Source organism: Orcinus orca, chromosome 11 (genome assembly GCF_937001465.1).
Source record: "Orcinus orca chromosome 11, mOrcOrc1.1, whole genome shotgun sequence".
In the NCBI taxonomy this organism is placed as follows: domain Eukaryota; kingdom Metazoa; phylum Chordata; class Mammalia; order Artiodactyla; family Delphinidae; genus Orcinus; species Orcinus orca.
Window position 1 is genome coordinate 23,354,968 of NC_064569.1, and position 13,353 is coordinate 23,368,320.

The following is a 13,353-nucleotide window of genomic DNA, read 5'->3' on the forward strand; positions in this document are numbered from 1 at the left end:
TCTTGGGAACTCACTTCATTTTTCTGGGAGAATTCCCTTTGCCTTTCACTTTAGTTGGATTTCCTTTTTCCTAATCCTATGTCTTTCTCATGTCTTATTCCCCTGGTTTACTCCATAGAGTGTTAGGGAATTTTTTTTTTTTTTTTTTTTTTTTGAGACTTTGCTGGTGTGAATATGCCTTATGCATCCCTCAACTTGATTATTTGTTGGTTTGGCTGATTATAAAGTTCTGTGCTATAGAATTTCCCTCACAATTTTAGAAGCATTTCTTCATTGTTTTTTGCCTTCCAGTGATGCTCTTGTTAAGTCTAATGCCATTAACTATATTCTTTATCCTTTGTATAAAACCTATTTTATCTCTTTAGAAGCTTGTAGGATCTTCTCTTTTTCTCTACTGTGACTTAGTGTGGGTTTTTACTTCTATTTTCTTAGATACATGAGGAACCATTAAATCTGCAAATTGTATACTTTAGTTTTAGAAAATTTCTTTTATTATTATTTTGTTGATGATTTCTTATCTTTTGTTTTCTCTGTTCTATCTTTCTAGAGTTCCTAATAATTAAATATTACATATTCTAGACTGGATCTTGTAATTTTCTTATATTTTTACTCTGATTTTCCATTTCTTTTTCTTTTATACTCTTCTTTTTAAAGGAGATTTTCTCAGCTCTATTACCCAACCTGAAGTTTTTCATTTCTATAATCATTTTTATTTTCAAGACCTTGGTCTTGTTTTACACCCTCCCCCCCCCAAAAAAATTAAAGCTTCTTGTTCTTATTTCATGAATGCTCTGTCTTCTCTTCTCAACTCTCTGAAGGTATTAGTTATAGATTTTATTTTTTAGAAAAATTTCCCTCCTATGTAGTCTTTGTTTATTCCATTTTTTGGTCTCTATTTTTCATATTAGATACTTTCTTCATATCTTTGATTGTCCTTGGCAGTCTGCTCATATGTTAAGAGTTAGATACTAATAATAAAGTAGCATACACTTACATAATGATTAAAGTGTATCAGACATTATTCTAAGTGCTTCATCTATTTTAACTTATTTAACCCTCATAATGACTTTAGGAATTGGTTACCACATTGTTATTATTCCTGTCTGACAGATGAGGAATCTGAGTCATAAAATGTTAAATAACTTGCACAATGTAACACAGTAGGTAAGTGGCAGAGCTAGGATTTGAATCCAGGCAGCCTGACTCCATAGTCCCTTCTTTTAACCATTATACTTTGTCTCTTATTGAAATAAGGAGCAAATTGGAAATTCTGTGTGTGTGGGTAGGGTTTGTCAAAGTAGTGTTACCTGAGTGAACTGTTTCTTTGTGGAACTTCTGATGAGGTTCTTTTTCATGGGTTGATTAGATTCACCAGAGAAGAATCTTCTAATTTGCTGTTCAGAGGTTGAAGCCTGGCAAGTGGCAGTTTGGTTGCCGAGTGGTGAAAGAAGACTGAGGAATGCGTTTGAAAATTTAATACAACTTTGACTTAGTCACCTGTCTCTGGTCTTCCAATCCAGAGATTTCTTGGTTTTACCCTGTCCAAGGAATAAACCTTCAGTTTTCTTCTGTGATGAGGCATTGTAAGTTGCCCAGTTGTGCAGATTCTGGGAGGGGATGGTGGAATATATCTGACTGTGACTCTTATTTTGAGTCTCATCTTTACCCAACTTTCGGTGTTGACCATTCTTGAGCCTTTTGTGGTTTCTGTGATGTAAACGTGATTGATTCTCATTTTCCCCACTGGTAGTGTAAGGTTCATCTTCCTTGTATTTGCTTTCAGTTTTTTTTTTTTTTTTTTTGCAGTTTTTTCATTTTCCCTACTCTTTGACCCTGTGTTTATGTGAAAGCAAACAGTCAAATCTTTGCTTGCTATCTTTTAGGAAAAGATTTTGGGAAAAGACTTGAATAAGATGGGTGTTCTTAATGTGCCATTTAAAATTCTCTAAGTCTCTTGAAATAAATCTCAGATGTCTCCTTTTACCTGAAGCATTTCATGGTGCTCCAACTAGACATTTCACCTTCTGAAAATCTTTTTCTCCTCCCTTGGATTTTTTTTCTTCTTTCGTTAAGACCCTTTTATATTTCATGTTATATTTGCATGCTTTTCTTGCACACTGCCCTCCCTTCCACACCAGGCCGTAACTCTTTGAGGACCTTGAGTGATCTCTTCTATAGAGTTGCTTAATAAAAATGTTACATTAAGTGTTGTGTATATGTTTTTCTTGTGAAATATCAGCAATATATTGAATACTGAAGACAGTTAAGGAGGGAATTAATATAATAGTGCAACAGAAGAGATTAAATTCAGATGTAAAGAAGCCTGAGAATTGTTAAACCTAGATATTATGAAATCTTTCAACATAACAAAGTATACATCTTGCCCCCTGCCATGACACAAAAGAATGAACTGCATGAACTGTCAATTTTTTGACCAGGCTCATGATTCTATAACTTAGATGACAGATATATTTGGCATTGCTATGTTATATTTGCAGTTTAATGGGATAATGTTAAATGCTAGAAATCTTCTAAAAGGTTTACAAATGCACGGTAGGCAAAACAGTGTTCTCAATGTATTGGACTAGCTAAATCCATAAAGAAGCCCACATTTGTAATATTTCCTTTTAAAAACTAATTTTTAGTTTTTGTATTTTGTAAAATTGATTTTTACAAATCAGTGTTGTTAATTTTGCTCCTTCTGCTCTTTAAAATGTTCAGAAGGAAACAGAAACTATTTCAGAATTTGAAACTAAATTATTCAGAGAAAGGTTATTGCTTTAAAATAATAATGTTTATTTCTCTAGTACTGTATTTTAAGAAACTCAGGACACATTTGTCTTTTAAAATATATTAATATTTCTTTGAAAATAAAGTACAGGAAGACTAATCTGCATTTTAATGTGTAATAGTTGCTGGGGTATGGAAAGCATCCGTGGTCACTAATATGTTCTTTTGTAGAGCTAAATCAGTACTTAGGAAACTGATGGTATTTGGTTCATTACCACAGGCAAACAAGCTGAAATGATTGTTAGGCATGGGTATTTGTTTTTGTTTTCAAATTTTCTGGCACCTTACAAATTACTTATTGGAATATGACTTACGAAAACACATAGAAGCATTACTCTAAAAATTCCAATATTTTGAAACCATGTTATTTGGGTACAGTGTTTGTAGATGCTAAAAATATCTTTTAATTGTCTCCTGAGATTCGTGGGACACATGTGGAAAACACAAACTTGGTGTTTATAGTTTGACTCGGTTAATTCTCAGTATCCATATCACTCTTCTTTCATAATGCCTTCATGAAAAATGTAATCACATACAGATTTCTATTCGCTTGCAACACAGAATTAATGTGAATTCCATTTCATACTAACCACCATCAAAAGTTTCTGAAAGTCTGGTTTATATTTTTTAAGTGTATGTGGATGAGTTGCTTAGCTTTGATTTTTGGAGAAGTACATCTTTTAAAAATTTTTCAACAGATTGTTAAATTGTGGGTAATGGTGACAATACTGGTGTCATATTCTGATTAATTTAATGTAGTCCCTTTTTATAATGTGTTTCTGTCTACATATTCCTTATAGTGTCATTACCTACTGAGTTTCTGTGAAAATAAATTTTCTTTGCCTATTAAAATAAAGCAATCCTTGAGATTGTTTTTTACTGTTTATTTTTCTTTGACTATCTTTGAGTTTTATTTTTGAAGGCATTAGTATTAATTTTAGTGACAAGGCAAAGCATGGCTGTAGATAACTACTGCTTTATAACTCAAAGCAAAATGCCTTAGAAAATACCTTTAGAATTAGAGCTTAGCATATGATTTAATTTGCTTAGCTGTTTTTTTTTTTTTTTTAGAAGTTGGAGAAGATTGTTTTTCTGTAATCAAGTCCGTTTAGTATTACTGGGTCAAGAAAACTATAATTAATATTTGAATATATTCACTTTTGAAAGAAAAGGAAACCAGTTATTGAACAGAGTATCACTTCACAATTTATTGTGAATTTATTTTTTGTTTTACTATATATCACCTATTACTCATTTTACCTTTCCAGGTTTTTTAGTTCTTTCACTGTTTGTTAGATAAAAGCGTCTCCTTCTTATTCTTTCTTTCTTTCTTTTTTCTTTTTTTTTTCCCAAAGCCTATGCACTCATGGTTTTATCCTTTTATTTTTATGATGTTCATTAGGACAAGATAAAGCATGTATTATCCCATTGCTTGTCTCTCTTACATACTTTAAGGGTAAAGAAGAGAGGTATTCTGGATATTCGCTTGTGTTTTTCTCTTTCCTGGTCTCCATGAATACATGACTTGATTTATCTTGATCAGCCTAGTAACTTGCTCCACATTTTTCCAAAAGTGCAAAGCAGTTTCAGCTAAAAATACACATATCAAAATGCTCCAGAAGTTGTGGCCACAGCTCAAAAATGCTGATCAATTTTGAAAATCTAAATCAACCTCGGCCATGAAACCGAGGGAAGAACCTTTGTGGTGTGGGACAGATTTCCAAAAATTCACCACAGTCCTGTTCTTAACTGGAGTTTGTGCTGATGTTGCCAGACAACTGAGGAATAGATGCAAAAAGCAGGAAGCATTATTGAATTGAGCCCTAGTGCCAATTTGGGAAAAGCAAATTAAAATGTAAAAGAATATTTTTCCACTCCTGGCGTCTCAACATAAAATGGCAAAATACATGGTTGCTGAAAAAGTCACAGAAATTGTTAATTTTGCCAGAATGGCTAATTTTGCCAAAAAACCTCAGTCTTTATGTGTTAAAAATACATATGCATATAGTTAAAATATATTTTTTAACCCAAATGAAATAGTTTTAATTTATAAATAAAAAAAACAAATCAAAATGTATATATACCTTTAAATGAGAGAAGTGTTTTGACATAAATGACTCTGTGTGTGGGCTTGTTTCAATGTCTTCTGTTTTTCAGGTGCACTTAAAGAATGGATGATGATGATTTTGGTGGTTTTGAGGTATGTGCTGTTATTTACCTTATTTTGCTTATGTAATTGTTTTAACTTTGTGGGATTATAATAGAGTATACTAAATGTATTATTTATCATTGGTGTTCATGATCCTTTCTTGATCATTTTGAATATAACTCTGGAATAAAAAAATGAAATCAAGAAAAATTAAAATATATTCCCTCTGAAAGTTAAAACTGATTTATTGTTATTGAACACTTGGGCATGACCATAGGAATGGTTTAAATTGAGGTAGTTAAGTACTACTAGTGGAAGCAGTAAAGAAGAGGTTTGAGAAATTGCAGATGATTTTGCTGGGATACATGTCTTTTAGGAAATACTTGTGAGAGGAGGGATGAATATTGAAGATCTGTCACACATTTTCATGCTTACACCTGTAATGAGTTGATTTAGTATATTAAGTACACGGCCTTTTGGTGGTTTATAGAGCTAATTGTTTGCACTGTTGGATTATTCTCTTGTTTTAGTTGGATGCTTTGTAAGGAAATTGTTAGCTGAAGAAGCAGTCTTTTCCTTAATCCTTTTCAGTGTGTGTTCGTTTTATTGAAATATTTTGTAACCCAGTTATTTTTATGGAGCCAGTATAGTCTTGCAGGAAAATCTCTGGATTAGGAGTCAGGATGCCTGAGCTCAAGTCCTGGAACTACCATCAAGTGAGCTCTGTGATTTTTGCCTTTTCTTTTTCTTTAAGAAAGACCTTTACCTAGTTTGGAACTTGGTGAAAAGGACATTGTTATAGATAGGGACTGTAATTAATGACGTTAATAGGAGAAATGAGATATTAAGTATATATCCAGTGCTCTGAATGTCATGAAAGAATAGTGTGAGTTTAGGTTAGGATCATTTTCTCTTCTGTTGATCTTTAATAGCTGTTAGTATGGAGATATTTAGAATATGAACTTACCTGTTTTCTTCACTTCATCTAACACTGTTTTTTGTTTAGCACATTTGTATATTTCCTGTATTTGCTTTAGTATTTTGGGATTTGTTGGGTGACTGAATCTTATGTATGTTACTGAATCTTATTATGTTACTTGATTTATTATATCAGAGAAAAAAGAGTAGATAATGTTCCTTAGAGTAACAGTTATACTTCAACGTGTATTCAACGGATCTGTTCCTTTTACTATTATATAGGTACAAAGTTAACCAGCCATTCCAATTTAATTACGGTTGTTAGGGTTCTTTCTTTCTGTATACTGTTATAGAAATATGGAAGGTCTCTATCCTTGGGTATATAAACCATGTTTATTTGTCATAGTTTGTGGAGAGTAGCTACTGTATTCTACGTCACTTAGCTCCTGTGGCAGATTGCCCCAATTGACTTCTCCTTGGCTGACAACTCAATGCAGAATCCAAGTTGAAATTCTGGCTCTTTTTTCCAATGATAATTTTGCTGTGACCTGAACACTTAAGAGAGAGAAAACTCTGCACTGTTACCCACAAACTCAACATTCAGTAATTGACTGCCTCATAGTTTTAAAACTGTTTAATAGGAGGCTTTAATTTAAATGTCAGCTTTAGGAATTCTCTAAATGTTGAATGCTAGTAAGTTCAGCTGGTAGATTATTCAAGGATATGGATGAATCCTGTTTCTTTAGGTTGATCTCTTTTTGGTCTTGTGATAATTAATGAAAAAGATTTAGTCTCTAGACTTTTGAAGAAAAATGGTGTATTTTTCTTATTTACATAGGTAAACGCTGTGGTAGTTAGTTTAGAATACTTAGATATAAAGTTCACAAATGAAAATGTGATTAAGGATATATGAAATTAAATTTCATTGGCAGGAGGTATATTTGAGAAAGGAAGGAAGAATTTTACTCAAAGATATAGAGCACAAACACTGGGGGTAGTCTCTAGTAGTGGGGGGTGGTAGCAGTAAAGACTGAAAAGCAATTGAGTATTCAGAGGAAATTTGAAAATGTTTGGGGTATTACAGAGAATTACATTTGCAGAATTGGGAGGCTTGATTGCTTAAATAGCATTTATACTTTTCAGATTTTCTAAAATAATTTTGCATTTGTTTTATAGGCTGCAGAGATTTTTGATGGTGGAAATGGTGAAACCCAAACTACATCTCCTGCCATTCCTTGGGCTGCTTTTCCTACAGGTACTACTATAGAGTAACTAGGAATATTTTTTTCTTATTCAGCATTTTTGCTTTTCTTTTGAAAGCCCCTTTCCTACCTTTTCACTTTGCCTTCTTTGATCTGAAAAATGGAATGCCCCAAATTTAACATAGTTTTTTCCATAACAAATTATGGATTGAGTAACAAATTCTGCAATGGTGGCTTGAGGCATGATTCCAAAAAAGATATCATGAACATTAAATAAAATTAAAGTACAATTGACATTTCCAAATTTGTCTTTGTTTTAGTAAGGTGAGGTGCCAACTAATTTTTTTAGAGTGTCCATTTCATTAATTAAAGACTCCTTCTTCTTAATATTCTAAAAATATTATAAAAATGATTTGTCATCCCCAACAGTATTTAAATTTAGAAGTTTTTCTACAGGAAAATCATTCAAAAGTATTAAGAATTAAGCCATCCAGGAAATTAAATACAAAAATAAATTCCATTATTGCGAGATATTTTATGGAAGACCTAATGTTCAGTATTAATATAATTCTGTCTAAATAATACTTTGCATTTTCTTTTTGTTCTGCTCAATCATTGTGAAGTCAGGAGTCAAAGATGAAAATACCATTCTTCAACAGCTCTGCCTCATCTTAGATTATTAGAGTTATTCATTCTACAGATATTTTTCCAACATTTATTATGCATGAGACACTGTGGGGACATGTCGTTTACTTCAAGGGCAGGCACATACATATTTGTAATATGAAGCAGATTTGTGATTTGGGAAGAATGATGATTTCGTCGTCCATTCGTTTAGCAAATGTTACTTCATGCCTGGTGTGAGTCAAGTACTGTCCTTGAAGCTGCGTATATATCATTGATCTGGGCTTTGAAGGATGCGTATAATTTCAATAGGCAGAGATTGGAATGGGGAAAGATTCTGAAGGGAGAAAAATGCTTGGAATAAAGGTGTAGATGTGGGAAAGAGGATGGCACCATTAGGATGCTCATTCTTGTTTGAAGGCTTTGTATGTGTTGTTTCCTTTGCCAAGAATTGCTCACCTTGCTTCCCACTGCCACTCTCTTCCACTCCCTTATCATATAAACTCATGTTTGTTTTATGTGTCGTTTCTTACTTTAATGTTTCTTTTTCTGGGAAGCCTTCCCAGAGAGCCTTCTCACATCTATGTGCACCTATTTTCTGGCTTTCATGTTAGACTAAGTTTTGTAAGGTACCATGTCTGTTTTTCCGATTGTTATGTCTTAAATGCTGAACATAGTGCCTGGCTTGTAGTTGGCCCTCAGTAAATTTTGTAGAAAGAATAAAGAAAAACGAATGAATACATGAATGAGTGAATAAGTATCTGAATAAATGACTAGACTAGACTAGGGTGACTAGACTAGGGTGACAATGGGAGTGGATAGGAAGACTTGAGATAGTGATATTTATATGATGGTTTAGGATTTTCAGTGTGCTATTATTGTAGGTAGGGCAACTGCATTATTCCTGTCATACAGATGATGAAATGACAGTTTATAAAAAGTTTTGGAGTTTGATACAGATCACTGTGTTTAGGAGTGAAATTTATACTTTCATGTTCTATCATGAAATAAAAATGAAATACTTTCTTGTTTATTTTCAGTAACTTTGTTTTTTGAAAAAAGCATCAGCAGGACTATCTGACTGACTGGCTGTGAGGGTGAAGGAGGAATCAAAATTGATTTTTAAGGTTACGAGCCTCGGTTCTGGAAGGATGGTATTACCATGAACAGAAACAGAGAATTTAAAGGAGTTGGTTTGGGGCAGTATGAGGCCTTAATGAATTTGTCTTAGACATGACTATTTAAAGTACCTAGAGTTCAGAGAAAGGTGGGCTGGAGTTCTCCGTTTGGGAGTTTTTCCATTGATATGACAGTTGAAGTTGTAGGAGATCACTGGTGGAAACAACATGTAGAGAGAATAGCCTTAAGTAGAGGAATTTGGATGTCCATAGTTAGAGAACAGGAGGAAGAAAAAGAGACCAGAGACTTGAGAGATAAGGAGAGTAGGGGCTAGTGCAACACAGACATAAGGAGTAGAACATTTCAAAGAAGTCATGGTCGCTGATGTCAAAGGCTGTAGGGAGGTCAGTGAGATTTGAGACTGAGAAAAACCCACAGACAGTCCTAAATGTCATTGAAGGAAATGGTTTCAGCAGAGTAGAAGTTGAAGCCAGATTGGACTTCTTTACTTTGCATGAAAGCAGGAGGAGTGTTTGTTTTTCTATAGTTATTGTGGCAATGTATTAAAGTATTGTATATTGTGAGCAACTTATTATTATATGTCACATCTCTATATATCTGTCTATTTGTACGTCAAGTCCTCAAAGCCTAATGAACTAGAATTAAAGAATAACCCCTCTAGTGTACACACACACACACACACACACACACACACACACACACACACACACACACACACACACACACACACACACCACACACAGTCTCTCCCTCACTGAAAAAATCAGACCTGAAGAAAGTACTCTTTTTGGACTTCCTCAGTGACTTGCAGAAGTGAAGGAAAACAAATCTGGCCAAGAGCTGAAGTTAGTGGCATGTTAGGTGATTGCTCAACGAAAGCAATCTTTCTCCTTTGTTGAATATAGTTTGTCTTCCTCTGGCTGCTGGATTCTGCCTCTGATTCAGGTATTTTGAAATTGTTTAGATAAGAGTGATGTGCACAAGCTGATTAGCGTAACAATTTAATCATTTCCGCACTAAATCCAGAAAAGATAGGAACTCTTTAAGAGATCTAAAGCAGATTCTTTCCAGTTTAAGAAGACTAGTATTCTCCTTTTGTCTGTTTTGCTACCTGTACTCTAGCTGTCTGTAATCTATATGAAAAATATTTTTAAGAGATGACTATTAACCAAATTTTACCACAGCATAAAATCCAAGAAGATTATTCAGAAACATTTGGTTTAAATTTTTAAAGTGCTTTGGGGAGAATAGAAATGTTCATTCTTGGGGTTAGGATAAAAGATTGTGTTAAGTACGGAGTGTAGTGGCTTAGTGTGCCTCGTGATTATCCTGCTTTAGGGCTGGTGGTTAGTTGGAGGATGATTTCATAATAGCAACTGGGATAATTTGTCTCTCAGAATGTCTGTTTTTAGCCTTCAATACTGTTAATGAATTGAGGTACCTTGGGACGTGCATTTTTCTGTAATATTAGCATCATTTATGTAGTGGGAACTTTTAAAATACCAGATTATATTCAATGCTGATAATGAAATTAAAAAATTGCCAGTCAGAATAAGTGAAACACTCAGGTTGGTTCTTTACACAAATTATTATCTCTAGGCCCCTCCCTCATCAGAGGTGTGGCATCTAACTTATGATATGTGTCTCTACACTTCCTTTATCAAAGGAGTTGGAGAATGTAAGTGATGAATGAATACGAAATTATGAATCTCCTTTTTTCCTCTTGCCTTTACTCTCAATAAAAGTGTGATGATTATTATTTCATTTCAGTGAAAGCTACTCAATGAGAAGAATTGCCTCAGTCATTTTCCTCCCTATTTCATAGCCTTACCCTCTAGCTTGTCTCCATGGCTATTGTTGGAACCCTGTGAGCCAAACTGTGATCTACATTGTTTCTAGATGATGTCTGTTCCTATCTGTTTGCCATTGCTTCTGGTTGTCACACCTTCCCTCAACTCCTGTCTGCTTAATTGAGTCTTATTTTTTCCTTTAAGAAAAAACATCGTGTTTTCACTGTTTGTTCCATATCTCATAATTGCTCCTCCTTCTGAGCTACTGTATCATTTTTTTCTGCACCATTTGCTTGGCACTTAGCTTATGCCAATTTGTATTTGTTTAAAATTGTGGTAAAATACGTATAACATAAAATTTACCATATTAATTAGTTTTTTATTAATTTTTTTATTGGAGTACAGTTTATTTACAATGTTATATTAGTTTCTGCTGTACAGCTAAGTGAGTCAGTTATACATATCCACATATCCACTCCTTTTTAGATTCTTTTCCCATATAGGTCATTACACAGTATTGAATAGAGTTCTCTGTGCTATACTGTAGGTCCTTATTAGTTATCTATTTTATATATGATAGAGTATTTTATATATAGTATATAAATATATGTATTATATGTATAGTATTTTAAATATAGTCAATCCCAATCTCCCATATATCCCGCCCCCCCACCATATTAATCAGTTTTAAGTGTACAATTCAGTATTTTTAATTATATTCACATTGTTGTGCAACTAATCTCTAGAACTTTTTCATTTGTAAAACTGAAACTCTGTAGCCATTAAACAATAACTATCCAATTCCCCCTCCCCTCAGTCCCTGGCAACTATCATTCTACTTTCTACCTCTATGAATTTGACTACTCTGGATAGCTCATATAAATAGAATCATCCAGTATTTTTCTTTTTGTGATTGGTTTATTTTATTTAGCATGATATTCTCAAGCTTCATCCATGTTGTAGCATGTGTCAGAATTTCCTGCCTTTCCTAGCCTGAATAATATTATATGTACAGACCACATTTTCTTTATCTGTTCATTCGTCCGTGGACACTTGGGTTGCTTCCTTTGGCCATTGTAAATAATGCTGCTATGAACATTGGTGTACTAATTTGTATTTTTAAAGATATGATTTTATCAGTATGACTTCCATCTCTGAATGTCTACTTTAGTCTAAGCCTTGGAGGGCAGAGACCATGTTTTAAACATTTTTTAATCAAAAGTACCTAAGTATAGCATTGTGCCTTGCTAATCAGTAATTGTTTCTTGATAATTAATAGAGCAGATTTACTTTCAAGTAACTCTTTTTGCTTATTTTAATTCTTTGAGGGTATTTAAATAGTTTTTTAATCACAAGTTAGAGGAAGGCAAACTTAAGCTTTCTTTAAAAATTATAGTAATCTTGGAAATCTTAGATAATTATTCAAAGATGGCTAAGAAGCTATTTCCTCTTGGGCTCAGTTAACTTTCCTGGTCATTCCCAATTCAGACAAATAACCTGGGGATAATGGTTAGTAAGAGTAGTCACAGATTCTCAGAAAGAGAGAACAGCTATTTTGCTATTTTTTTCTAATTTTTTCCCTGGTCCTACAGTGTATAGGCAGATAACAGTAGAGGACAGCAGAAGTTAGACTAAGTTTTAGTTCAAAATATTAGGAGTCTAGAAGCAGCAATAATAGTATCCAGTTCTTTTACCTCCTTTTTAAAATATTCTTCTTCTAAACATTTTTCCCAAAGAAAAATCATTCCAGATTTTTCATAGCATGAGATATCAGGAAGTTTTTGAACTTGCTTCTTATAGAACTATATTTTTTAGAAAAAAATTTTTTTTTGGCTAAGAAATCTCCTGTTTTTTCAAAATCATTCTCAAACAATTAACTATCTTTTGTAAATTTTTATAAGACTGGTAATACTCTGCCTTTTAGGAAACTAACTTTTCGAAATGAATGTCTATCTTCTGATATACACGTTTATATACATACAAATGCAAATGTATATATATATATATATATATATATATCAGAATGTAGACATAAATAGATAGATAGATATTCTCATTTCTTCCTTTTTCTCCACTTTTACCTTCCAGTGCAAGTTATCTTTCCTACCATACCCTTTTGAAGGAAGGACTCTATCTTTACTTGACCTTACAAGTTCTAAGAACATTAGACTGTTAGTCTTAGTTTGGCTTTAGTACATTTTTGATTATGTTTTCTGATTGCAGCAGACTCAAAGTTTCAGAATCCATGATATTTATTTAAATTAATTATTTGCTTGTTTGTTCATTCACTAATTCACTCATTTATCACATGTTTGAAAATATACTGTGTATCAGACACTAAGTGCCATGTGCTGTGGACCAACTTATGCTACTTTTGTGATACTGTATGAAATGTGTCATCTCAAATGACAAGGTGTCTCCTGAAATGTAATGTTAATACTAGCAAGTGCTTTTATCAATAACTTTAGTTTGAAATCTGTGATAGAGGTTGCATGAAAAGTATATTAGGTCAGAAAGTGTTGTCATGTTGCCATTGTGTACAGTGTGGGTGGTGCTGTTTTAGAGGCAAATGACTGTTCACTTTTTACTTTAAACTGTATAAATATAAATTGCCTAGAAGGCGAGGTGGGAGGCAAAACCTTGAATATTGTCCTTTCCAATATGTTTCTAAGTTCCTTGCAGCACTACACAGACCACATTAGACTGCATTGACCATCAAAGGGAAAAACAAGTGGTCCAG

General features: G+C 33.4%; 1 protein-coding gene across 33 annotated transcripts in view; it reads left to right on the top strand.

The window, feature by feature from the left end:
- The window catches only part of CCDC91 (coiled-coil domain containing 91), a 410,464-nt gene that overhangs the window by 84,245 nt on the left and 312,866 nt on the right, over positions 1-13,353 (top strand). For 31 of the 33 annotated variants that reach the window (XR_007470043.1, XR_007470045.1, XR_007470046.1 and 28 more), the window contains 2 exons: positions 4,948-4,990; positions 7,034-7,112. Coding sequence is in view for 22 of the 33 variants with exons in the window: in XM_049694211.1 (XP_049550168.1) it covers positions 4,961-4,990; positions 7,034-7,112 (109 nt within the window). In the remaining 11 variants the exon portion in view is untranslated. Of the gene's footprint in view, positions 1-4,941; positions 4,991-7,033; positions 7,113-13,353 lie in introns of those variants that run through there. The other 2 variants (XM_033430179.2, XM_049694210.1) reach the window with 1 other exon arrangement.